Source organism: Schistocerca serialis, chromosome 2 (genome assembly GCF_023864345.2).
Source record: "Schistocerca serialis cubense isolate TAMUIC-IGC-003099 chromosome 2, iqSchSeri2.2, whole genome shotgun sequence".
NCBI lineage: Eukaryota > Metazoa > Arthropoda > Insecta > Orthoptera > Acrididae > Schistocerca > Schistocerca serialis.
Window position 1 is genome coordinate 166953802 of NC_064639.1, and position 26013 is coordinate 166979814.

The following is a 26013-nucleotide window of genomic DNA, read 5'->3' on the forward strand; positions in this document are numbered from 1 at the left end:
TCCTGTCAGGAAGGTCGCAGTTCGTAGTAATAGACGGCAAATCATCGAGTAAAACTGAAGTGATGTCCTCCAGGTGTTCCCCAGGGAAGCGTCCTGGGACCTCTGCTGTTCCTGATCTATATAAATGACCTGGGTGACAATCTGAGCAGTTCTCTTAGGTTGTTCGCAGATGATGCTGTAATTTACCGTCTAGTAAGGTCATCCGAAGACCTGTATCAGTTGCAAAGCGATTTAGAAAAGATTGCTGTATGGTGTGGCAGGTGGCAGTTGACGCTAAATAACGAAAAGTGTGAGGTGATCCACATGAGTTCCAAAAGAAATCCGTTGGAATTCGATTACTCAATAAATAGTACAATTCTCAAGGCTGTCAATTCAACTAACTACCTGGGTGTTAAAATTACGAACAACTTCGGTTGGAAAGACCACATAGATAATATTGTGGCGAAGGCGAGCCAAAGGTTGCGTTTCATTGGCAGGACACGTAGAAGATGCAACAAGTCCACTAAAGAGACAGCTTACACTACACTCGTTCGTTCTCTGTTCGAATGTTGCTCCGCGGTGTGGGATCCTTACCAGGTGGGATTGACGGAGGACATCGAAAGGGTGCAAAAAAGGGCAGCTCGTTTTTATATTATCACGTAATAGGGGAGAGAGTGTGGCAGATATGATACGCGAGTTGGGATGGAAGTCATTAAGGCAAAGACATTTTTCGTCGCGGCGAGATCTATTTACGAAATTTCAGTCACCAACTTTCTCTTCCGAATGCGAAAATATTTTGTTGGGCCCAACCTACATAGGTAGGAATGATCATCAAAATAAAATAAGAAAAATCAGAGCTCGAACAGAAAGGTTTAGGTGTTCGTTTTTCCCGCGCGCTGTTCGGGAGTGGAATGGTAGGGAGATAGTATGATTGTGGTTCGATGAACCCTCTGCCAGGCACTTAAATGTGAATTGCAGAGTAATCATGTAGATGTAGATGTAGATACGTAACTTCTGAACTATTGCTTTCTTGGGATTTCCATTTTTGCTAAGATTTTTTTCAGTTAATCAAGTGCAGTAAGGGTGCGCCTACTATAGGACACACAGTGACCTCGATTTTGAGCGTTAAACTTGTAGCAGGTAGAAGTTGACTGCTCGCAGTGCCTAATGGTGATGCACATACGTCCTGCTGACACCAGCTGGAAAGCAAGTGAAAGGGAAGGAGAAGGGTGCCAATGAAACTTCGTTAAGCGAAAACATTGTTATTTAAAAATGAAAAACTTCAAATCTACAGGCTTATGGCGATATTCTATTTCAGAAAAAAGTTATCATGATACTGTCTTGTGTGTATTGGTCTCTCAGGCGGGCTGATCCGTGGGATTCCGTCACGGTCTCTCGAGGTTTCATGCTGGTCTGTTGCTGCGCTTCTTGAGATCGAGCTCCAACTGCTCTTGTAGTTGGTTCAGCCGCTGCCGCACCAGTGGAGTGTGGTCGGAGAAGGAGTCCTTGATCCGTGTGGTGTTGGTGGTCGTGGTGGAGCGCTGGTAGCCGGGTGGTCGGCCGCTGCTGGGCCAGCACCACAACACACGAGACACCGATGCCCGCAGACTGCTGCGCAGCTGGCCGTTACACAGCACGAAGAACACGAACAGCGCCATCCTGCAGACAGCACGGAACCGTCAGCTATCAGTGGTTGATCTGATAGTTCTACCAGCGGACAAAGGCAACGCAACGGTTCTTCTGTCACGTGATGACTATCTGGGAAAGATGGATCTCTTATTTGAGGACTCAACATACAGAACATTGCAGGACGATCCAACTGAACGGATAAAACGGAAGACGCTTCCACTCCTGAAGAAGAGTTCTTTACCTGACGACGTTCTCAAAAATTCATCCTGGTGCCGCCGTGCCACCGAGATTATACGGTCTACCCAAGATTCATAAGAAAGGGGTCCCGCTTCGTCCGATCGTGAGTAATTTGGGTGCTCTTACCTACAATCTAGCCAAGTATTTAGCATCTGTTCTTGGCCCTCACGTCGGTAAATGCGAACATCACATTCCCAATTCTATGGTGTTTATTCAAAGTTTTAAGTCCTTGTCTCTTAGTCCCTGGGATTTGCTTGTGAGCTTTGATGTTGTGTCGCGTTTTACCCGGGTTCCTCTGGAAGAATCCTTGCAATTAATTGGTGAGAAACTGGATGAGGAAACAACCAGGCTTTGTCGCCATGTGCTGAAGTCGACGTACTTTTTATTCAATGACATATTTTGAACAGACTGACGGAGTGGCTATGGGGAGCCCATTGTCCCCAATAGTCGCCAATCATTTTATGGAAAATTTTGAGAACATGGCGCTGAAGACGGTGTCCTTAAAACCAACCTGTTTCTAGAGGCACGTTGACGATACGTTTATGGTGTGGCCTCATAGGAGAGAAGCTCTTGACTGCCTCCTAAATCATTTTAATTCCCTGCATCCTAGCATCAAGTTTACCATGGAGGTGGAAAGTGATGGAAAGCTTCTGTTTCTGGATGTTCTGGTGTACAGAAAGGATGATGGGACATTGGGACACAGTGTTTATCGAAAGCCTATGCACGCGGACCGTTACCTGCATGCTTCTAGCTGTCATCCATCGTTCCAGCGTACGGGGGTCCTTCGGACGTTGGCGAGAAGAGCTTATGCCATTTCAGATGGAGAAAGCTTGACACAAGAATTGGACCATCTTAAGGTTGTGTTCAAGCAGAACGGCTATACAGATAAACAGATCCGTCGTGCTTTCCAGTTTGGACCTTCGCCTGAACCACCAGAAGATACCTGCAAATCGGTGGCTTTTCTGCCTTTTGCTGGGAGCATTTCCTCGAAGATAGGAAGAATTCTGAAAAGATATCATATCAAAAGTATTTTTCGTCCGCCAGCCAAGATTAGAGCGCTCCTTGGCTCGGTAAAGGATGACTTGGGTTTGAGAAGCCCGGTGTGTACCAAATCCCTTGCCACTGTGGGAAGGCTTATATTGGGGAGACAATCCGGACCATTCAGGACCGATGTGTTGAGCATCAGCGGCACGCACGGCTGCTTCAACCTGAGAAATCTGCAGTGGCGGAGCACTGTCTCACCGAGGGACACAGAATGCTATATGACGAGACACAAATGGTTGTCCCTGCATCTCGCTATTGGGACTATGTTTTAAAAGAATCCATAGAGATTCGTTTATCTGACAATCTTATTAATAGAGACAAGGGCTATCTTTTAAGTAAGACTTGGGACCCGGTGATATCTGACATTAAAGAACAACGGTCTGTGTTTCGATCGTCGGAAAAAATTTTTAAAAAAAATTTTAAATTTTTGACAGCGATATCTCGATTTCGCCTGCGCTAGAGGGCAGTTACGGCACCTTCTCGCGCACGCGTTGTGGGTCCTATATGGCCTACATAGGGGCCGCCGCTTGCGCTGGAAAGTCAGTTCCGGCGAGATCGTGCACCAGCACTCTCACCTGAAGATGGCGGCCAGTTGGACCGCGGAAATATTGTGTCATGAAGACGTTATGATCCGGCTGGATACCCGAGAAGAATATTATAAATTATTACGCCGGGAAAGCCATCGTAATCATATCAGTGGTTGAGTTTGTAATAAGCGAGGACAATAGGGTTGGGATACGATAGTGGAAAATGAAAAAAAGTCACAAATATTGTACATGATTGTTTTATTGTCGTATTGTACTGGGCGATAAACTGCAGGAACGGACTGCTGACTGGAAATGGAGGAGAAAAGGTCCCATGAACATGTGTCTGGAAATGGTCGGTGTGCGTGCAAAGACAACGAATCGTCCAGGAACACCGTACAAAGCTGCATCGCATCCACGTCACAGCAGATGTACAAAGTGGTATCCATGTGATGCAATGCACACGTTCACACGTTTCGTTATAGATTGTTGATGACAGAAATCCCGTAATTGTCATGGTCTGGTGCAAAAACCATAGACAAAATCCTTCCCCTGGGGGTAAGTCCCTTGCTGATAATGCTTGCACTCGTTGCAGGCGATAGGGATAGCAGCGGTTGTGATGCAGTATATGCAGGGTGGTCCACTGAATATGACCGGGCCAAATATCTCACGAAATAAGAGTCAAACGAAACAACTACAAAGAACGAAACTTGTCTAGCTTGAAGGGGGAAACCAGACGGTGCTATGGTTGGCCCGCTAGATGGCGCAGCCATAGGTCAAACGGATATCAACTGCGTTTTTTAAATAGGAACCCTCATTTTTTATTACATATTTGTGTAGTACGTACAGAACTATGAACGTTTTAGTTGGACCACTTTTTTCGCTTTGTGATAGACAGCGCTGTAATAGTCACAAAGATATGGCTCACAATTTCAGACGAACAGTTGGTAACAGGTAGGTTTTTTTAAATTAAAATACAGAACGTAGGTACGTTTGAACATTTTATTTCGGTTGTTCCAATGTGATACATGTACCTTTGTGAACGTATCATTTCTGAGAACGCATGCTGTAAACACCACATTAATGCAATAAATGCTCAAAATGATGTCCGTCAACCTCAATGCATTTGGCATTACGTGTAACGACATTCTTCTCAACAGCGAGTAGTTCGCCTTCCGTAATGTTCGCACATGCATTGACAATGCGCTGACGCATGTTGTCAGGCGTTGTCGGTGGATCTCGATAGCAAATATCCTTCAACTTTCCCCACAGAAAGAAATCCGGGAACGTCAGATCCGGTGAACGTGCGGGCCATGGTATGCTGTTTCGACGACCAATCCACCTGTCATGAAATATGCTATTCAATACCGCTTCAACCCCCACGCGTGCTATGTGCCGGACACCCATCATGTTGGAAGTACATCGCCATTCTGTCATGCAGTGAAACATTGTGTAGTAACATCGGTAGAACATTACGTAGGAAATCAGCATACACTGCACCATTTAGATTGCCATCGATAAAATGGGGGCCAACTATCTTTCCTCCCATAATGCTGCACCATACATTAACCCACCAAGGTCGCTGATGTTCCACTTGTAGCAGCCATCTTGGATTTGTCGTTGCCCAATAGTGCATATTATGTCGGTTTACGTTACCGCTGTTGGTGAATGACTCTTCGTCGCTAAATAGAACGCGTGCAAAAAATCTGTCGTCGTCCCGTAATTTCTCTTGTGCCCAGAGACAGAACTGTACTCGACGTTCAAAATCGTTGCCATGCAATTCCTGGTGCCTAGAAATATGGTACGGGTGCAATCGATGTTGATGTAGGCATTCTCAACCCCGACGTTTTTGAGATTTCCGATTCTTGCGCAATTTGTCTGCTACTGATGTGCGGATTAGCCGCGGCACCTAAAACACCTACTTGGGCATCATCATTTGTTTCAGGTCGTGGTTGACGTTTCACATGTGGTTGAACATTTCCTGTTTCCTTAAATAACGTAAGTATCCGATGAACGGTCCGGACACTTGGATGATGTCGTCCAGGATACCGAGCAGCATACATAGCACCCGCCCGTTGGGCATTTTGATCACAATAGCCATACATCAACATGATATCGACCTTTCCCGCAATTGGTAAACGGTCCATTTTAACACGGGTAATGTATCACGAAGCAAATACCGTCCGCACTGGCGGAATGTTACGTGATACCACGTACTTATACGTATGTGACTATTACAGCGCCGTCTATCACTAAGCGAAAAAAGTAGTCCAACTAAAACATTCATATTTCTTTACGTACTTCACGAATGTAATAAAATGGGGGTTCCTATTTTTAAAAAAAACGCAGTTGATATCCGTTTGACCTGTGGCAGCGCCATCTAGCGGTCCAACCATAGCGCCATCTGGTTTCCCCCTTCAAGCTAGGCGAGTTTCGTTCTTTGTAGTTTTTCCGTTTGATGCTTATTTCGTGAGATATTTGGCCCGGTCACTATCAATGGACCACCCTGTATATAATCGTAGTTTGGCTTCCACCATCTTGGCGTTCCACTTGCCTGGACCTTTTACTAGGGTTCGTCTCAATATCCCTTAGCACCTGGTCCTCTAAATCTGATATTCGCACGGTCCGCCGCCGCCCTCCATGTTTGTCTGTCTGAGAGGTCCCATGATCACACAAATGCACAAAAGGGGCTTGAAATGTTGTGGTTGGCGTCTGTGAAGGTACTTGTTTTGGTATACCCGCGCTGCCTTTCTATCGTTTCCATCTGCTTGGCCGTGCACAAACACCATCTCGACTTGTTTCCAACATGAATACCGGACCATTCAACTGCTTACAGTATTTTGTGTCAATCACCAGCCTGCAAAACACAAAGAACTCACGGCGCATAGCCACAGGAACTTTCATTCGTCAGAGTCAGTCACCGTGACAACTATGCATTTCCCAACACATGTTCATAGGACCTTTGTTCCTCCTTTTCCAGTCAGGAATCCGTCCCTGCAGTTTGTTGGTTTATTTATGTTCACCCTGTACATAGTTTTAAAATAATCGCATACATTTGGAAAAAAATGGTTCAGATGGTTCAAATGGCTCTGGGCACTATGGGACTTAACATCTGAGGTCATCAGTCCCCTAGAACTTAGAACTACTTAAACCTAACTAACCTAAGGACATCACACACATCCATGCCCGAGGCAGGATTCGAACCTGCGACCGTAGCGGGCGCGCGGTTCCAGACTGAAGCGCCTAGAGCCGCTCGGCCACAACGGCCGGCCATACATTTGGAAGGCGTAGGTAACATTCCCTTGGAATTTCTAAAATCATTGTGACAAGTGCCAAGCAAATGGCAGTTCAGCTTTGTAGAATCTAAGAGCCTGGAGAAATACCATCACATTTTCGAAGAAGTATTATCCACAGAGTGAGAAAGATAGGAAGGCAAGAAACTGCAAGAACTCTCGCACAGCCTAATAAAACATTTTCATATTGGCAATGAGAAGTGAAACTGAGATGAAATTTTATAATTTAAATTTTATTAAACATTCCTTGTAACAACTGTAGATAAAATAATTAAGCGCTGATACCCAGACCTCCAGATGTCAGATCGGTACAGGAAGTTATGTGTCGACAGAGTGTCAACCAAAACACCGATTTAGTTCGTGCTGTGCGCTGTCGTCCAGTATAATATGCGTAATCGGTAATTAAAAGTAACACCAGAGGTAAGGAGCACAGGAAAAGCGTATCTGTGAGTGATTTTATTGCGGTTCTCGCGTGGGTGAGAAGGTATAGCGTTCGGATGTCGTACTACAGGTCCCCCGTTCTAACCACTCTGATGAGAATTTTGTTTTACTCTTTACGCTGGAAACTGGTGTATGGGTGAACATTTTCCTGATATGTAAAAGGACATTTCGGAATTTGTAGAAATCTTCTTTTGGCAGTCTGCTTTCGCTTAGTTATTTGAACGTTTTGTACTTATTATTGATCTTAATATTTTGTTTACTCTTAATTATTATTACTACTGTTACTTCCGCTCGTGTGATGCAGTTGTTTCTTTATTTTTCTGTTCTGATTGTACATTCTGTGAAACTACAAATGTAGTTTACTACTTTCGGAGAAACGAAGCGAAAGCAGACTGCCAGGAGAACATTACTGTAAACTCCAAACAGCCCTTTTACGTGTCATATACACGTAGTTCCTTATAACACTTTCACGCATAATACAGTGAAAAAATTTGTTGTTACTGGAGTTTGAATCCTGGACCCTTCGTAGAAGGATCTAACGCTCTACCAACTTCCCCACGGAAGCAAAATGTGTTAGTTGCCTACAGTTATGCTTTTGATGTGCTCCGTAGTTCTGGTGTAACTTTTAATTAATGTTTACGCTCGTTCATCTGGACGGCAACACATAGTACGAACTACATCGGAGATTTGGTTGCTACTCTATCAACATACAACGTTTGCTACCGATCTGAGTGACTGACATACGGAGGTTTCGTACGGACAAACATCAGGATAACTGGCAGAGAATCATTATCAGCTGCAAGAAAGAAGCTCTCTGAAATGCAGGGTATTCTGAAAGAAGATGCATAACGGAAACTGTAACTTTTGTCTTCCTCTGAAGGCGAAAAAAGACATCGAGGAGTAGGCATAAAATTTGCTGTTGTTGAAAAGCCGTCATTGAAACTTTTTTAAAAGGTAGAAGTTTATTTAAGTGATAAGGTGTATAAAACTCAGCTTAAATGTAATTAAATGTGATTAAAGGCCACAAGAATATTAAATAAATTACAGTTTGTGATAAGGTGAGTTGTTTTCCAATATAGTCCGATAAAAGTTACTTGGTAGTTGACACTTCACACGCTGCAGTTATTTTCCACCAGTCAAAACTCTCTTGAACCATAACTTTTGCCAAACTGCCACAACAGTTGGTCAGTTCACTTCCAATTCCTCGTCCGACGTCCTTTCTTGAGGTGTTTGGATCCCAAATCATGGATCTGGCACTTTTATTTCGTATTTCATAGCCAAAAAGTTGACATTGAGCGTTCCAAAACGCGTTGTTTTCACAGTTCAGTCATTGCTCACTTAAAAACAGCAGTCGACAGAGCATCTTGGATTTTCGACATACCTAGCGGTAACCACTCCCAACATTGTTTCACTTTACATATTAACAACATTTGTGAAGCAACCCGCCATATTTGTTGGCTCTGAGCACTATGGGACTCAACTGCTGAGGTCATTAGTCCCCTAGAACTTAGAACTAGTTAAACCTAACTAACCTAAGGACATCACAAACATCCATGCCCGAGGCAGGATTCGAACCTGCGACCGTAGCGGTCTTGCGGTTCCAGACTGCAGCGCCTTTAACCGCACGGCCACTTCGGCCGGCGCCATATTTGTGTTTTTGCTATAATTGAGTGGTAGCTGGCAGCCGATGTGGCAACTCCATAGTGGGAAGAGACAGACGCCAACTATGAAGTAATTTTAGTCAGACTATAGGAACAGATTTTACTGGGATGTGTAAGTGTTTATATGTGTACACACAGACACACATCTCCCTTGATGAATGAGTGCCGATTCGAACCTGTGCGTGGTCCAGTTCTATTGGAAGAGGGCTCCTTTCACCGGTACTCTTTTAATTTTATCAGTAACTTTCCCCTGATCTGACGCCAAGAATCGTCGGCACGTACTATTTGACCCACCCCATGTTCAAGTCTGTCTACAGCGAAGCTGTATAAATAGAAAATGTTTCAGAGAAATATGGAGTCTAGCAGCATCTGTGGCATGGAGCAGGAGTGAGCTGCAACTTTCCAACACAATTCTCTTTTAGATTACGGTGACTGAAAATTCAAGTAATGTAGAAACACTTTCAAAACTTGCAAGGTAAACTCAGTCCTGATGAAGGATATATAGACATTCAAGAGGCTACATGGACTTTGTAGTATTACACATTCCACACAGCAAAAATATTTAAAACTTTATTAATTTATGAATAGTAAGTAAGTATACAACCACCAAAACAACCAGCTTATCAGATCTTGCGTCCACATTGCTAAGGGGGACGACATGTAGAAGAAGGGAGATGAAAATTGGTGATCAAATGTTCAAATGTGTGTGAAATCTTATGGGACTTAACTGCTAAGGTCATCAGTCACTAAGCTCACACTACTGAACCCAAATTATCCTAAGGACAAACACACACACCCATTCCCGAGGGTGGACTCGAACCTCCGCCGGGACCAGCCGCACAGTCCATGACTGCAGTGCCTAAGACCGCTCGGCTAATCCCGCGCGGCTAAATTGGTGATCTTTTACATGAAGATCAGTTTGGTGTTAGGGAAGGTAACAGGAACATAAAGATATTTCCGACGTTGCACTTGATAAAGGAAGCAAGACTTAAGAAAAGTTAAACTTTCGTTGGAGTTGTCGGCCTTGAGAACGTGTTATACAATTTAAAATGGTGTAGGATGTTCAAAACTCATGTTTTCTAAAATACTGTAAAATGCCCAAAGTACTTAAAAATGGAGGTATATATTACAGTGAAAGCTGCGTGATGTACGATATATACACAACAATTAAGGTGTGCTTCCATAGCTGAAAGGTCAGCGTGGTTGACTAAAATGTGAAGAACTAGGGCTCGAGTCCGGCTACTGCCAGGGATTTTGTCGTTGGTGAGAAGACTGGAACGAGGTACATTCAGCCTTGTGACGCCAATTGAAGAGCTCCTTGACCAATTAGGAGCGGCTACCGGTCACGGACATTGAAAATGGCAGGGAGAACAGAGTGTTTCCAATAACGCCAATGGAAAGGATGACACGGTGGTCGGTCGGTATTGGGGGTCCCACCAGGACCTGTGGACGTAGTTTTTTGACAAGAACGAAGTGGAAAAAATAGGAATGGAGACGTAAAAGGAAGTACTTTCTCCCATAATGTTCAATCTGTATGTAGAAACAATGACAAAAATAAAACATCGACTCAGGCAAGGGATTAAAATTGAAGGTGAAAGAAAATCAGTGATAAGATTCGCTGATACTACGATCTTCGTGAAAGTGATTAAGAGTCACATGACATATTGAATGGAATGAGCAGTCTACTGAGCACGGAATATTTCCTGGAAGTAAACCAAGAAAAGACTAAAGTAATGAGGAGTAGAGAAATGCGATTAGCGATAAATTTACATCAAAACTGCGACGCCCGAAGTAGACAAAGCGAAGGAATTCTGCTATCTTGCTTCTAAAATAGCACATAACGGTCAAAGTAAGATGGCAGGCTAGCACAGGACAAATTTCTGAGAACGTGCGTGTGGAGCACAATGTTCTGTGCTAGTGAATCATGGACTCTGGAGAAACCAGAAGAGAACCGAAGCGTTTGAGCCGTGGTACCATAGAAGCATATGGAAAACACTAACAGGTAGATGGAAGACAATGAAAGGACATGTGCTCATACATCAGGAAAGAACTATCATAATAGCAAAGGGAGCTGTAGTTGGTCAAAACTGTTGCGGAAGACGGAGACTGGAATACAGTCAACAAGTGATTGAGGATAAGGGTACATGTGCCACTCTGTGATGAAGAGGTTGGGACCAAGGAGGAATTCATGGCAGGCCACTTCAAACCAGTCAGGAGACCCATGTCTCAATAAAGTCATAAGTAAGATGAAAAAAAAAAACATCAAGAAGGTTATGCAATAGATTTCAGTCTTACAAACGCATATACACAGTGGCTTGTAGAAGACAATTGAGACTAAAACATTATTTATTAGACGAGTGGCACTCTGAGCTGCATTTACACTGAAGAGCCAAAGAAACTGGTACACCTGCCTAATATCGTGTAGGTCCCCCTCGAGCACGCAGTAGTGCCGCTACACGACCTGTCATCGACTCGACTAATGTCTGAAGTAGTGCTGGAGGGAACTAACACCACTAATCCTGCAGGGCTGTCCATAAATCCGAATGAGTACGAGGGGTTAGAGATCTCTTCTGAACAGCACGTTGCAAGGCATCCCAGGCATGCTCAACAATGATCATGTCTGGGGAGTTTGGTGGCCAGTGGAAGTGTATAAATTCAGAATAGTGTTCCTGGAGCCACTCTGTAGCAATTCTGGACGTGTGGGGTGTTGCACTGTCCTGCTGGAATTGCCCAAGTTCATCGAAATGCACAATAAACACGAATGGATGCAGGTGGTTTGGTTTGGTTTGGTTCTTTGGGAGAAGAGACCTTTCAGCAAGGTCATCGGTCTCATCGGAATAGGGAAGATCGGGGAAGGAAGTCGGCCGTGCCCTTTCAAAGGAACCATCCTAGCATTTGCCTGGAGCGATTTAGGGAAATCACGGAAAACCTAAATCAGGATGGCCGGACGCGGGATTGAACCGTCGTCCTCCCGAATGCGAGTCCAGTGTGGTAACCACTGAGCCACCTCGCTCGGTAATGCAGGTGGTCAGACAGAATGCCTACGAGCGTGTCACCTGTCAGAGTCGTATGTAGACGTATCAGGGGTTCCATATCACTCCAACTGCAAACACTCCACACCATTACAGAGCCACCACCAGCTTGACAGTCCTTTGCTGATACACAAGGTGCATGGATTCATGAGGTTGTCCCCATTCCCGTACACGTCCAACCGCTCCATACAATTTGAAACGGACTCGTCCGACAAGACAACATGTTTCCCATCATCAACAGTCCAATGTCAGTATTGATGGGCTCTGGTGAGGCGTAAAGCTATGTGTCTTGCAGTCATCAAGGGTACACGAGCAGGTCTTCGGCTCCGAAAGCCCATATCGATGATGTTTCGTTGAATGGTTCGCACGCTGACACTTGTTGATGACCCAGCATTGAAATCTGCAGCAATTTGCTGAAGGGTTGCATTTCTGTCACGTTGAACGATTCTCTTCAGTCGTCGTTGCTCCTGCACCACTTTCAAACTCACTTAAATCTTGATAATCTGCCATTGCAGCAACAGTAACCGGTCTAACAACTGCACCAGACAATTGTAGTCTTATACAGGCGTTACCGACCGCAGAGACGTATTCTACCTGTTTACATATCTCTGTATTTGAATACGCATGCATGTACCAGTTTCTTTGGCGCTTCACGTTTCTTGTTCAACAAAAGCATTGTAGAGACTTCGTAAATGTTTGCCAAAGCTTCAGTACCTATATCTGGTTTTTAGAAGAGATAAAATGTCCAAATGTGTGTGAAATCTTATGGGACTTAACTGCTAAGGTCATCAGTCCCTAAGCTTACACACTACTTAACCTAAATTATCCTAAGGACAAACACACACCCATGCCCGAGGGAGGACTCGAACCTCCGCCGGGACCAGCCGCACAGTCCGTGACTGCAGCCCTAAGACCGCTCGGCTAATCCCGCGCGGCAGAAGAGATAAAAACGTGAATATTTGGCACATATACAAAACAGATTACTAAGACCTTTTATAGTGGAATATTCCTATTGAATATGTAAAAAAACTGATTTTGTTGTACAACATAGAGTTAGGACAGTGAAACAACCAATGGTGACTAAATGTTTGGACGACCACGACTCGTCACAGAAAGTGGGCTTCGGGGCACATCTTTCATCGTACATTGTTAAACACGGAGCTCTGCAGCAGACCACACCCTATGTGATCACATATCGATCTAACGACATTGTTAGTTACGACTGCGGTGGGTACTGGACCATCGGGAGTCGACCGTCGATCAAAGGAAACTTGTCGGCTCTTCCGACGATTCACAGTTTTGCTACACTAGGTCGATGGTCGTCTTCACAAACGCCACCATCGAGGTGAACGGCGGCTCGAAACGTGCAGCGCGCCACGGAAGCAAGCTGGTAAGAGCAGTATTATGCTGTGGGCGACATTATCCTGTGCTTGTATGGTATCTGTGGTGGTAATCGAGGACACGTTGACAGCTGCGAGCCACCTCGGTCCCTTCGTGCTTAATGTCTTCCCCAAAGGCGATGTCATCTTTCAGGAGTATAATTGTCCGCCTCTCGGAGCCAGAACCATGTTACAGAGCCGGCCGGTGTGGCCGTGCTGTTCTAGGCGCTTCAGTCTGGAACCGCGTGATCGCTACGGTCGCAGGTTCGAATCCTGCCTCGGGCATGGATGTGTGTGATGTCCTTAGGTTAGTTAGGTTTAAGTAGTTCTAAGTTCTAGGGGACTGATGACAACAGATGTTAAGTCCCATAGTGCTCAGAGCCATTTGAACCATGTTACAGTTATTTGAAGAGCATTATAGTGAACTCACGTTGATGTCTAGGCGACCAAACCCGCCTGATGTAAATCCTGGGGAGCCCATCTTGGTTGCTTTCAGGCACCGTTACCGCGTACGCAAACCATCGGCCCGTTATTTTCGCGAATTACATGACCTATACGTATACATCTAATACCACATACCTCCACAAACCTATTAACAAACTGTCGGATCCGTGATGCGCATAATGAGTCATGAATTTTTGTTTCAAATACGGACAAAAAGCAGGTGTTCGTAATGTTTTGGTTCATCTGCGTATGTACAGTCGTGGACAAAACGAGCGAGACCCCTCGCCTTTTCATTATGCTGATCCGCACAGCTTTGAAGTCTGCTACTCAGCATACAAGTCAAGGCGACGAAGTGCTACCAACATACTATGCACAGGCGTGAAATTGAAAAACTATCCGAACTTTGTCAGACTGTTTTCAATCACGTATAAGACTATATTAATGCTGATTAGTGTGTTAAACAACACATACATATAAGATGTGAAAGAAGAAACGCTAATTAGCATGAACTGTACTAATAAAAATGAATTTTTTACACCACCAAGGGACCGTATACCGCAGGAAGTGCGATACATTTCCGCTTATTAGGTCTACCTGTTCTCGAGGTAAACGGGTTTTAAGGGTTCGGTAGACAGATAGACGGTCAAGAAAGCGAGACTAGTAGGGTTCCATTTTTACGGATTTAGGTGACACTTACTGAAGATGAGGGCCGCATAAATAATTCCCACTACCCTTTATTCGAAATGTTCTAGTTGCAGTCGATACATCAGTATATTAATCGTAGCTACGCTTTCGATCCAAATCACGTTTACAGGAATGCAAATAAAATCCATTTGCCTGTACATGTGGTAATTCAGATCCCAGTATTAATGCCACCGCGTTTTAGAAGTGCGGGCGTTCCCATTGCTAGCTAGCTAAAGAAACACTTCAGCTAATGAACGTTTTCTGGCTGTGGCAAGTCTAATGGAGAATTCAAAACATTGTAGCATACGTTTGGCAGCTACTTAGCCGTTTATTTCCTGGGGTGATGCAGAATTATCCTACTAAATTTACTCGCTAATAACAGTATTTTGTTATTTCGATAAACATTCCGAATGATTGTCATATAAGCGGTAACATAAAGGTATAAAATTCATGTTTTTGAGTCCAGAAAGCTCTGTGCAACAGAAACTGCAGATCATTTTGCCATTTGCCACATTCATTGCGAAATTGCCGGCTTATTCATGTGAAGGGTAATAATAGAGGGCTGTTTGCCTGGGTTGTCTGCTAGCGTAGTGAAAGGTGTTTGCTATTGCATGGGAGGTCTGGTTTGTTTTCGGTTCTAATCTCGATGGAGGCAGATACACTATCAGTAAAGCAATTGTAAGGAACTCTTGCGCCCCCAATACGTTTTACTGCTACCTTTATTATGTACCGGCGCCCTGTGGATGTAAATATGAAAATCTTGTAGCATAAGAATTTACTTAAGTGAGCCACTGAACGGTTTTTAAGTGAATTTCGTTATGAATCTTCACGCATTGCTAAATTTGCACACTTTTATGGTAGGTCAGTAACGGTAATCCAGTATGACTGGTCTGAACGTTGACACAGACCGTTTTGCGGCCGAATGAGCGTAATATTTTGCTAATTCGTAACCATCTGCGGTTCTTTGTCTTACTAAAACAGTTATGTTATCCCAATAAGCCCAAATTCATTTTTATTTGTACAGTTCATACTAATTATCATTTCTTCTTTCATTTATATCTTACATTTACGTGTTGTGTTTAACACACCAATCAGCATTAATCTAGTCTTACACATGATTGCTAACAGTCTGACAAAGTTCGGATAGTTTTTCAATTTCACGACTGTGCGTAGTATGTTGGTAGCACTTCATCGCCTTGTCTGTTATGCTGTTATCAGACTTCAAAGGTGTGCGGATCAGTATATCGAAAAGCAGAGGCGTCTCGCTCGTTTTGTCCACGACTGTACGTTTTCCACAATAATTTACAGATTTTCTTCACGTGCCTTACAACTGAAAAACGAAGACAGGTGACAAAAGCAAGGGTGCTAAGCGGGTTCTGTGCGGAATTGTTACCAATGTTTTTATGATGTCACTGGTAAGATCACCATACACTGTTGCCATGCTACTTCTTCCACTCCCCCTCCACTCCACGCCTCTGACGTTATGGCATATAGTCGTATATATAAAATTGAAGGAAAATTTAAGAATGGGACGAAATTCAAAATATAAGTGTAAAATGGTGGGAAATACAAAAATCCAAGATGACTAACTTTATCATAGCTCTATTGCATCACAGTCAGAGATGGTGATATGAGATAGCGGACCTTAGTCCAGCCTGTATGGATGGGAATCCGAGATCAGATGCAAGATGGTGGACCTTAGCACGGCCTGGATGGAGGGCAGTTCAATATGGCTGACCTCAGCAGAGCCCGACAACATCACAATCTAAGATGGCGTTCCAAAGAGGCAGGCATTGGCGTACTAGCATAGCCTGCATGATTGTTAGGTCACTTGTGCTAAATATATATTCTTAGATGTCGATACAAGGTGGCGAACATAGAGCACTTGTCCTACTGAGTTGTCCTGAGCCTCATGACGCCAGAATTCAAAATGGCTGACCTGGTTGATATTGGCAGAGCCTTCACTTCACTGTTATGATGATTACAGAATCCAAAATGGCGGACTGTTGGATACTGCAACAGCCTACATGGTTGCCTCCACATCTACATCTACATCTACATTTATACTCCGCAAGCCACCCAACGGTGTGTGGCGGAGGGCACTTTACGTGCCACTGTCATTACCTCCCTTTTCTGTTCCAGTCGCGTATGGTTCGCGGGAAGAACGACTGTCTGAAAGCCTCCGTGCGCGCTCGAATCTCTCTAATTTTACATTCGTGATCTCCTCGAGAGGTATAAGTAGGGGGAAGCAATATATTCGATACCTCATCCAGAAACGCACCCTCTCGAAACCTGGCGAGCAGGCTACACCGCGATGCAGCGTCTGCCACTTGAGTTTGCTAAACATCTCCGTAACGCTATCACGGTTGCCAAGTAACCCTGTGACGAAACGTGCCGCTCTTCTTTGGATCTTCTCTATATCCTCCATCAACCCGATCTGGTACGGATCCCACACTGATGAGTAATACTCAAGTATAGGTCGAACGAGTGTTTTGTATGCCACCTCCTTTGTTGATGGACTACATTTTCTAAGGACTTTCCCAATGAATCTCGATCACAAGCCAGGTCGCTTGTGCTAAGTATAGAAACCACAGTGGCCATTTGTCAAAGCCAAGATGGTCACTTGTCCTATGCAGTCACTACTCCCTGGCACAGCCTTTATGGTTTCCAGATAAGTTGTGCCAAGCTCATAATACTGTTTCAAATGTAAATAATTTTTACTATAACAAAGAGGTACATGACAGTATAAATGGTAATTTGTTAGAACTTCGCTTCATGTTGGTTAAATACATTTATTTATCTCAACTAATATTATTGCATGTAAATGTGAAGCAGAGCCAGTGCCAGCTGATTGACATCAAGTCTTGTGTAAGCAGTTGTGGTCATGTTTTTCAGACCTTAGATACCACAGTGTTGTGTTATTTCTGCTTAATTTTGTGCCAAAAAATCTAAAGGTGTCATCGATTAACTAGGAGCCAACATGAAAGTGTACACTTAAAAAGTATCAACGCAGATTATCCAAAAGATTATAATTACACGCTTAATAGCACGTTGCCATGACTTTTACACCCAATACGGCGACAGAATGCGCATTAATGTCGACTAGTTGGAGAATGGGTCGTCAGTGAAATGTGTTTATTAGATAGCAACACAGACAACAGAAGAGGATGAAATTAGTAGGTGCCGTTCTGATAGGTTGTAGTAAAATCCATTGATAATTACATTGAGGGTGTCTGTGTTAGGTGTGAAATGGCCTCCAGGAGAGATCACGCACCTGAGGTAACTGTTGCTGGTGGTACGAGATGAATGAATGTTGGTTTCGCGTTAGATGGGATTTGAGCTAAGAGGTCGTTTGGTAAGTATTACATCGGCTTTCTGTGACATAGGACACATTATGTAACTCCACTGCACTCAGTAGTTTAACAGTTCGGTATGTTAGGGCTACAATAATTTATTGCAACTGTAAAGTTTTCATATTAAAAATGCACAGTTCTTTCTAAGTACCGTGGTGAGATGCAATCGTAAGAATGATTACCTGTAAGAGATACATTCACAATTAATGTATACATATCCATTTGTGTGAAAATATCCCACTCATTGTGTAGAACTACAGCTATTATTACATACACTGTGCTTTACATGGTTCCTTTTGATTGTCAGTAGATCGAGCATGTTAGTGAAGCTGTGCTAAAGTAGATTTCCAGAGGTATATTTCATCACATGTTTACAAAATTCCCGTAAACTCGTGGTATAGAGCTAACATTCACTAGTGTCCCAGATGTGTTCAGGTCAAACGAATTTGGTGGCTTGGACTGTGTGGTTCCTGATTTATGCAGTCGTCAGCGTGAGCCAGCTTTTAGTCTCTAACGATCTCGATGTAGACACTACCTTCAACTGCAATGCTCCTTCTTATAAGCAGAAAGTGACATAGTGTTGTGGCTTGCATTCCACTTTTAAGGAATTTTTAAGTGTTTTCTCACATCAATTGCATGTATTTTACATTTTACATAAGACATCAGACATCTCCGTAGGATTTTTAAATGGAGACAGTAGAGGAATCTAAAGGCGTATCTCATTTGTCGAAGGTGTTTTGGTCATAATCATCGGTTGGGAGTGGGAGTTTTACTTGTTTCCACGGTGTTTACTTTGACAAGCTTTTTGACAACCTAAACAGGGATTCAGAAACGTTTCTTATGACATCGGTGTGATTCCTTCGACAAGGTAGATATTGTCGGAAGTTCCATGCGGCTTTTCGCGGATGATGCTGTAGTATACAGATAAGTTGCAGCATTAGAAAATTGCAGCGAAATGCAGGAAGATCTGCAGCGGATAGGCACTTGGTGCAGGGAGTGGCAACTGACCCTTAACATGGACAAATGTAATGTACTGCGAATACATAGAAAGAAGGATCCTTTATTGTATGATTATATGATAACGGAACGAACACTGGTAGCAGTTACTTCTGTAAAATATCTGGGAGTATGCGTACGGAACGATTTGAAGTGGACTGATCATATAAAATTAATTGTTGGTAAGGCGGGTGCCAGGTTGAGATTCATTGGGAGAGTCCTTAGAAAATGTAGTCCATCAACAAAGGAGGTGGCTTACGAAACACTCGTTCGGCCTATACTTGAGCATTGCTCATCAGTGTGGGATCCATACGGGGTTGGGTTGACAGAGGAGATAGAGAAGATCCAAAGAAGAGTGGCGCGTTTCGTCACAGGGTTATTTGGTAAGCGTGATAGCGTTACGGAGATGTTTAGCAAACTCAAGTGGCAGACTCTTCAAGAGAGGCGCTCTGCATCGCGGTGTAGCTTGCTGTCAAGGTTTCGAGAGGGTGCGTTTCTGAATGAGGTATTGAATATATTGCTTCTCCCTACTTATACCTCCAGAGGAGATCACGAATGTAAAATTAGAGGGATTCGAGCGCGCATGGAGGCTTTCCGGCAGTCGTTCTTCCCGCGAACCATGCGCGAATGGAACAGGAAAGGAAGGTAATGACTGTGGCATGTAAAGTGCGCTGCGCCACACGCCGTTGGGTGGCTTGCAGAGTATAAATGTAGATGTAGATGTAGATGCAGAAGGTAACTACTGTTTTAGACCGACACCAGTGTGACTGACCAAGCTGCCTGCAAGAGTACAAAATATAATAGAGAAGTGATGTAGTTCTCACCTCCCCATTTGCTTCTTTGTTTGACAGACTAATGCGAAGAGGAAATGCAAATTGATTTTTCAATTTTGAGTCGAAATCAAGGAATTTTGTGTCAAATCTGCTCCCTTACCGTTGAACGTGTACATTAAGGAAACCTATGTAGTTATTTACAAAGTTTTAAACTCTGCAAATGACACCTGACAGCAACCACGTTACAGGACATATACATCTTATGGTTCCTGCATCAGTGTATTTTTATGTTATACATATAACTTTAGACATATCCACAAGATTTCTAAATTATTTCAGGCGAATACAGTTCGAATTAAAAGAACAGTTGTATTAGCTTGCTGGAAACGAATTTCTAAGCGCATTATAGACGAAGGACCAGGGGACAGTTCCGCCTCGTGCGCCGAGCGGGAAGGTTCCTTGTCTTCCACCTCGACGCGAGCCTGGACAGCTTTTCCTCAGTGTTGTTCGTGTCTTTGTGCCACATTGTCGTTTGGTCCGTAGCGTCAGTTGTTGTGTGTGTCCATTGGTAGCGGCGTAGTCCTCTCCATAATGTATGTTAGGGCGTAAATTCAAGCGATGGCACACTAGTCGGGAACGATACAGAAGAGATGGCTGTGAGCAGACATGAGCCAATCGCACGCTGACCGTCCCCTCTCCAGGACGACAATGCGACAGCAGCGGCCCGTATATGAAGAGGACACAAGCGCCACGACCGACTGGTGACGGCCCAGTTCAATAGTAGCTTCAAGGCTAGTAACTTGGATAGCAGCGTCAACGATCGATCACTTCGCTTGTACTCTCTATGTAGGACAGACCTGGGATTGTCTACACTGCAGAAGATAGATTATTTTGTATGCTGCCCTTTGCTTGAGACACATCTGTGTAGTTGCGAAAATTAAATACTGCAATTTTCTTTCTGTAATAAAACTCATTAGTACGACTGGTTTCATTGTTTGTCTAGCGATCTGAGTATGTAGGCTTCCTAGACACCACTATGTCGACTATGGTTTTCATGTGTGTTCCGAGAAAAGGTACTGTAAGCTTTAGTGTTGACAAATCCACGTATTCTGTATAGCCTGGATCTTTGGAGCTTCATGACTGGTTAGTCGAAACCATTCATATAACGTCCAATCAGGTTCATGCTGCCTATCACTGGACTCGCATTCGGGAGGACGACGGTTCAATCCCGTCTCCGGCCATCCTGATTTAGGTTTTCCGTGATTTCCCTAAATCGTTTCAGGCGAATGCCGAGATGGTTCCTTTGAAAGGGCACGGCCGCTTTCCTTCCCAATCCTTCCCTAACCCGAGCTTGCGCTCCGTCTCTAATGACCTCGTTGTCGACGGGACGTTAAAAACTAACCACCACCACCACCATGCTGCCTATTTTGACTGTGTTAAGTGTGTCCTTTTCGTTGTTTTTGGATTACAGTTCTCAAGTTCCCTTTAAGCATCGTGATAGATCCAGAACTGTGGTACTTCTTGCTAACGTGGAACTGGATTACATAAATACCCGAGAGTTCAGTCTCCCACTGAAGGTTGTCTTAAGGTGGTTTTGTTCCCTTGTGGTGAAATGCGGGGTATTCGACGCAAACGCTGGTCCACTCAACACCGATTGCAATATTGTATCGGTATCCGTTCAGTGGAGATGGTAGTCAAGCTTAATATTCCTTCCCGACTACAGGTCTGTGGTTATCACATTCATGTCATGTGTAGTGCACAAGTGGGGACGTGCTTTCTCTGCAATGAAAGGGCCACCTTAGATTTAACTGCCTACAGTGGGTATTTGCATTGAAGTCCTCATTTTAAAAGTCCTACTCCCGAAATTCATGCCACATCTTCCATGAGTGAAGTGGAGCAACAGAGAGAGGGACGCTCGGCTTACTGCTCCGAATTTCCGCCATTACCCTCGCAGCACAGCCCTGAAATTATTGTTGCCAATCCGACAGTATCCGCAGGGCAACAGAAGAGACGTTGTACACATGATGCTGAACAGTTAGATACGTCTCCTCCTCACCCACGCCTCTCTGAAATAATTCGTCTGTTGGCGTCTCTTGTAGTGCTGAGTCCTGCACTCTTGATGGGGCCGGTGGTGCGACAAAAGCTGATGTTATCTCTAGCGTTCCTCCTCGTGTTCCTCCTGCGGCTGATGTAACTTCTCCAGAACCATCCACGGGTGGGGCCGGCCGGGGTGGCCGAGCGGTTCTAGGCGCTACAGTCTGGAACCGCGCGACCGCTACGGTCGCAGGTTCGAATCCTGCCTCGGGCATGGATGTGTGTGATGTCCTTAGGTTAGTTAGGTGTAAGTAGTTCTAAGTTCTAGGGGACTGATGACCACAGCAGTTAAGTCCGATAGTGCTCAGAGCCATTTGAACCCATTTGAACCACGGGTGGGAAAGTGGATGGGCCTTCTTGTTTCTAAATGATCTAACAGCAGCAATCTCAGGCGCCCCTAAACCCATCAGTTCCCTTGCTGTCACTCATTCCGGTGAGATCGGAATGGCCTACTGGTGTTGCGATTGGTAGCCACGGAGAACTACCTGGTTCTCGCCTACTTTAGATAACGTTCAGGAACACCGTACGTCCCCTGAGCTCGCGGTGGCTCGTAAAACGAAAAAAAAGAAAAACATAATATTCCAGAGACAGGGGTGCAAGCGTCCCTCACTCGGACTCTTCGGTGGAGTTGGGAAAGAAAGTTGATACACATTGATGACATAATTAAGTAGATCAGCTGCTCGACTTTATGTTGTTGTTAAAGCATGTATTTCTTTCTTTGAATGTTAATCAGGTGGAATCTGAATTGTGGCTCGATTCGTTGCGCCAGATTATAATTTCTGTGCGAATGTCGTTTTCTTTCAGGAGTTCAATCATTTCTCTCTCCCTGGTTTTTACGCTCTGTCTAATGTGGCTCCCGAATGTTCTGCGAGGACTGTCTTGTTTTTATGGGAGGGCATTCCCGCTGAAGCGGTTGAAGTTCTTGATAATGGTGGAGGAATAGATTGCACTTTCCTGCACATGACCTTCATCCTCCTTCATGCACGTCCGGTTCCAGACGCACTTTGCATCGTCCTCGATTTTATAGGGAAGAAGTGGTTTATTTATTACGGAAAAGTTCACAGAGTATTTACATTCATGATGATTTTAACTGTTTGTTGCGTCCTGTGGATCAGTCCCCCAATTTTAATTTCTGTCAGGAATTGCAAGATTTATTTCGTTGGATCTGTAAATACCCGACTCTTGTGAAATTTACCTATTTTACTGACACTTCTAGCAGTAGAATTGACCGATTTTATTTATCGGACTGGATAGAATTTTGGCTGCCTTCTTGTCAGATCGCCTTCTCGTAAATCGCGGCGATTGGATGGTCTGCCAAAAGAGTTTTATGTGCGTTTTTGGGCTTTGTTGGGTACTACTTTTACGTTATTGAAAGGGGGTCTCTTTTAAAGACGCGAAAATTCTGTTAATTTCTAACTTTCGCCCCCATTACTTTATTAAATTTTTATTACAAGACTGTGGCGCTGGCGGTGAATAGCGTTTTTGGAAACGCAGACAGCTAGTGATGTATCGGTGGCCGCTGGTACTTCTGTGCTTTGTGCTCTCGCCTTTCTGCATTTTGACAAGGTGTTCGACCTTGTTCGCCATAGTTATCTGTTGCAGGTACTAGAGGCCGTTGGGCTCACTGTTGATGAACGAAGGGTCTAGTCTAGCTTGTTTGCGGGTGTGCGAACTTCAGTGACTGTGAATGGCCAACTGGCATCCCCGATAAACATCCGTAGCGGTTTTCATCACGAAGCCCGCTTTCAGTCCCATTGTTTGTTCTACCATTTGATCCTCTTCTTGGAAGGATTGCTGCTCAGTTACAAAGATGGTCACTTTAAGGCGAGACGACCGCTGTACGCACAGACGCGAATGGTGTGACGGTGTTACTCTGCACTACTGATAAAATTCCATTTGTCAAGGCTACCACGGATGCCTTTGCATTGTATCTGGTGCCCATATCAACAAAGGCAAATGTCGATTGCTCGTTCTGATTATTCCGTAGGTAACACTGGTCGAGCGACATAAGATTTTGGGAGTTACAGTTGATCGTTCTTCAATTAAAATGGCTACACTTATTTAGAACTCGGTTTCGGGGAAGATTAGAAGTGCAGTCCTGGAACATAAACGGTGTTCCCTTAACGTGCTTCAGAAAGTTCAGATCCTGGGTATCTACGTCTTTTTCAAAGCATACTACAACGCCCAGGTTTTTCCCCTTCCCGCATGATTGCTAGGAAACTGACACAGCTGTCTAGCTTTATGGAAGCATCACAATTTTCTATTACGATACGAGGTGGCTACCCGTGTGTGTCCTCTCGCTGGCGGCCGGAAGGGGGGGGGGGGGTGAGTTATTTGTTCAGAATGCCGTCTTGACTCTCCCTCATGCAGTCCACACGTTTTCGTCTCGGATTGTTTCACTGTCTGCGGCGAGGCAGTCTTGAACCGCTTATCGATGTTGGTCATTTGAATTTTCTGATAAATATGTGCGGTCATTGGAAAGTTAAATTGACAATGGACAGAAAATCTCAATTCCTACGAAATATGGTATGTTTCAGGAATAAATGGCTTGTTTTGAATCTTCACAACCGTGTCACCTTCGAATATCTCAAGTGCGAAAATGTTATTTGCACTTGCAAATCGGAGTTCATAAATTAAATAGCAGTCAGGTTCTAAATAATTACCACAATTGAAATAGCCATCATGGTGGTAAATATAATCACGCAAGCCTGGTATTCGCTTTCATACAATCAGACTCACCCCACTTCCAATGTAAAACCTGTCACTAGTATATCAGGGGTATTAGTGGTACAAAATAAAAGAATATTTCACAACGTTGAAACAAAAATGAATGATTATTCTCCCTTAAAGAAACCTACATTGATATTTGCATCTTAAAAAATCACAGCTAGGAGGAGTGACAAGTAAAGAATGTCAGACAAAAGACAGATATTACTTTACAAAGACAATACATTTTTCAAACTGATTACTGCAGACTTTACACATTATGACTGTGTGTTCCATATGCATGAGTCTTTTCTTCATCACAAGTAACACACTTGTAATCTCACTAATACATTTGTTCTAAAAAATGGTTTCATTAAAACAAAAACAAGAGAAAATACGTAATATGTCGCTGTAATATGCCTTTTAGTAATGAGCCACACTGTGATAACGACGATAGGAAAAGGATCCTAATGTTGGTTGACGACGTGGGAAAAGAATTAAAATTCAATGTTATTTATAGTTTTACAGAAACCACAATACTATTCGCAGATATTGAATTTGCAACACTGGCAAGTGTTTTACACCAATACACTGCTAAAATGGCACAATCAAACTTTGTGGTGAAACTGAATTTGGCGTGATGTAATCGTACTATGGCAACAATAACTGACAACAGGCTCTTCTTCCAGTAACTAGTAATTTGTATTAATTATCTCCATACAGTGCATTTCTTCCAATAATCTATTTTGCCAATTCTTCTTCAATAAACATTGTATGGTGGCCCATACAAATGCCCTTTCGTAAATTCACAATGCCTTACCATAATTTGGATACCACATCGACAATGCACTTAATTTTGGATGCCAGCATAATCACTTTGTGTCCATTCTGAATCACAGTTAACTTGCAGCTCTTTCTCTGTCTGTGTGTGCTTGTATTTTTACGATGTTAGTGCCATGCTCTTAACAGTGTCTTTGGATTCTACATGATACAAGGTCTCTGACATTGCCAGTGTGCACACATTTCTTTATACCCTTGATTTCAAATTACTTTGACATAACTATGCATTACATCCCTTCAATCAAATATCATTGATAATGAAATGATAAGATACATATATTTAACGTCAAAACATAATATCCAGGTTCAACAAATAAATAATGTGATGGTTTTGAGGTACTGTGTTGTGGTGTCCCATTCATAGATGTATTACACCAAAACTGTAACAAACGTCCCCACACATAATCAAGTTATAGCAACATTGCATTGCAACAAGTTTCTGCTCTCCCCCCTCACCCCAGAGTCATAGCAGAATTGTAACGAATTGCCCATATTATAGAGAAATTATAGCATATTACTCCTATTACATTGAAACTGTAATAAGCTGCCCACTTTTACAGTGAAATTTTACTAAATTTTCCCCTGTTACAGAAAAATTGTAACAAATTATCCATACCATCGTCATGTCGTCACAAAAATTATAAAAAAATTGCACAGTACACCACTATGTTAGCGCAAAATTCGCTGAAGGCCTGCAACCTGCAGGACAGACGACAGACCCAACGTGCCCTGTGTGTACAAGTGTTGTGTCACTCACATACCAATTGTGTTGACATGGAGGTAATACTAGGCGCAAATTCATAGCTTTCACAAGTGCTGAGTGCTTTTACGAGAAAACCTCTCAGCTCCCACACTGTCCAGTCCTATTGCGTTTTTCCCTCATGTTACAACAGAAGTGTCCGCT

General features: G+C 43.6%; 1 protein-coding gene across 1 annotated transcript in view; it reads right to left on the minus strand.

Moving 5' to 3' along the window:
* Positions 1 to 1225: 1225 nt before the first annotated feature.
* The window catches only part of LOC126456875 (uncharacterized), a 249809-nt gene continuing 225021 nt past the window's right edge, over positions 1226 to 26013 (minus strand). Inside the window, exon 14 of the mRNA XM_050092695.1 lies at positions 1226 to 1638. Within this exon, the coding sequence (XP_049948652.1) occupies positions 1383 to 1638 (256 nt within the window). The 3' untranslated portion in view covers positions 1226 to 1382. The remainder of the gene's footprint in view (positions 1639 to 26013) is intronic.